We start from the raw sequence: 2670 nt of genomic DNA on the forward strand, positions 1-2670 counted from the left end.
GGTTTCATGCAGTTGTTGGAAAAGAACCAGAAGAGATATGGTCTTTGGTAAAGATCAAGAAAGTTATCAGTATAACGAAGGATGTGATATTCGAGAATATGATACAAAATTTTCGGTATCATATTGTAAGAGCGAACAATCAAGTTTGTGACTTCTCGGTTGCTGATTTTCCTCTAATGAACTTGAATGACCTGATTCAAGTTGCATTGATTTTGAAAGACTTGGAGGCTTCGCAACTTCAAGGGACTGACAAAGATGTTTTGAGGATTGGTCTTGCGCATATCAAAATCTTCATAGACAATTACTATGATTGTCTAGCATTGACTGATGTGGAATTAGCATCAGCAATGGGAAAGGAAGTGAAAGTTGCGATGGAATTGTCGAAGACTCAAGTTGAACTGAAGAAATATGCAGATAGGGAGATTTGGTTAAAACCTTTTGGATTAGTCTTTGCTGAAAAAGATAAGAATGGCAAAGCTAAGAGGTTTTTATTTCAGGCTTCAGAGATAGAAAGATATATAACTTCGCAATATATGAACTTTATTGTTTGTATGAACAATTGCAAGAAGAACAATGATGGGGATAAAGTGGAGTTGAGGAAGATAATGACTTGGTCCTCGGAGATATGAAGGATGATGCACTTTGCTGCACAGATTCTCACGAATTGAGAAGTTCGACATGATTACAAAGAGGGAGATTGTAGAGTCGAAATATATTGTAATATGTCGATGTCTGTGTAATTGTCTGTTTCGTATGTTTCCTTATGTATTTGCTAAGGCACTTTGTTAACGAAGCTAGAAGTCTAGCCTTAGTATTTTTTTGTACTTTCAGCCTCCTATAAATAGGAGCTGAACATAGAGTGGATAGTAGAGTTTTTCCCATTTCTATTATCGTTTTGTACTCTTGTTCATTGGAAGTAATATGAGCTGAACCAGACTTTATTTACTTCTCGTGTTCGTCTTTACTTTGGTTTCATTCTTATTATCGATTAATCACTTCAAGACAAAGACACTAATACATTCTAAAAGAATAATGTTGCTAAGAGGCGTCGTTCAAATTTCGTGGTCCGTTCTTCAAGCATCAGCTTCTATAGAAACAAATCCAATTAATAAATTAGTGAGAAAATATCCATATTCCATTCCAACATAATTGGAATTCGTGATTCCATTCTGATAGAATTGGAATTCATTTACCAATAATTATATTAATTCGGGGAATTCTAACAGAATATGTTCATGATTATCATAAAAAACATTCTTTTCTGATAGAGTACTATAAACGAAGAAATACCATTCTGTCAAACAATCAACCCAAACATCCATTCTATATATTGAAATCAAATCAAATTAAAAAAACCCATTTGAAGATTAAGTAAAAAGGTATAATAACTAAGAAAAAGAAATTTACCTTAAATAGTTTCAAAAAATCCATGATATATCATAATTAAAACATGCATACGATTTTGATAAGCATACACATTCTCTTATTTGAAAATGAAATAGAAAAAGAGATAATTACCTAACTGTATCATTGTCTTCTCTATTCTCTTTAATTAAAATTTATGTTTTCCAAATGGTTTGATAAGAATGTGTTCACAGTGATATTTATAACTGTGTAAAAATTAATGTTTGTCTAAATAATGCTTTTTGTTGATTATATGTGTGTGCTTCAGATAATTGGTCATCACAGTGACTTTTATTAAACAATAATTTCGCTGAAGATTCCACCAAACATATAACCAACGTAATCATATAAATTTCCATCGCTCAAATCAAAAAAATTCCGGTGATTTCAAAATGTCGCCCAAATCTCGAAGAACAGTCGTCACAAGTGAAAGAGAGTTCGAGAATTTTTTCCAAGGATGGTTGGTTCGTCAGGAACATTACCTGGATGAGCTTCGATCGAATTTACGAACTTCTGCTCATAGCTCCGATGATGAACATCTCCGTGATTTGATCGCTCGTGTTCTCTCGCATTACCAGCAATACTATGAGGAGAAATCTCGAATCTCGAATCATGATGTTTCGTTAGTGTTCTCTCCGCAGTGGTTCTCGTCGTTTGAACGGAGTTTCTTCTGGATTGCTGGATTCAAGCCAGTATTAAAGTGTTTGGGGCGGACGATGGTGGCGACGACTTTGTATCATCGGCTAGGGCTTGTAATCGGTGGAGATTGAGCGACTAAAGAAAAAAAAATGAGTTTAATATAAACTTGGAGAAATTAGGTTAAAAGTCAATAACATGATTATATGGATTATTTTTGAAAGTTACTAATCAAATTACTAAATTACCCTTATTTAATTATTTAATTATTTAATTTTGATTGACCCACATTTATGCATACAATAACACAATAATTACTTTAAACACCTGAACCTATCTCTCTCTCTCTCTCTCTCTCTCTCTCTATATATATATATATATATATATATATATATATATATATATATCATAATTACATACTTTATATAGTATCCTCAATAACATCATTTAAAATTATTGAATTTTGAGTAATTTGTTTTGAACCTTTAAAGGTTTTAAGAAACATGCATACATTTTTTTCGTCATGTTATTCGAGCTACTGATATCTTATAATCATCTTTTTAAATACGTAGTGAATTACATATTGATGTTATCAATAAATTCTTGTAAGTTTACAATAGATATACTTTT

At 32.0% G+C, this 2670-nt stretch overlaps 1 protein-coding gene across 1 annotated transcript; it reads left to right on the top strand.

Moving 5' to 3' along the window:
* Positions 1–1796: 1796 nt before the first annotated feature.
* On the top strand, positions 1797–2174 carry LOC145163460 (protein ZW2-like). The gene has a single exon (XM_079082302.1). It carries the CDS (start codon positions 1797–1799, stop codon positions 2172–2174), a length of 378 nt encoding a protein of 125 aa, XP_078938428.1.
* Positions 2175–2670: the final 496 nt, after the last annotated feature.

Source organism: Lactuca virosa, chromosome 3 (genome assembly GCF_052849685.1).
Source record: "Lactuca virosa cultivar CGN04683 chromosome 3, Lactuca_virosa_CGN04683_v6, whole genome shotgun sequence".
Lineage (NCBI taxonomy): Eukaryota > Viridiplantae > Streptophyta > Magnoliopsida > Asterales > Asteraceae > Lactuca > Lactuca virosa.

Bases quoted from the DNA above. Each gene is read 5' to 3' on its own strand.
- LOC145163460 (XM_079082302.1), top strand. From the start codon at position 1,797: ATGTCGCCCAAATCTCGAAGAACAGTCGTCACAAGTGAAAGAGAGTTC.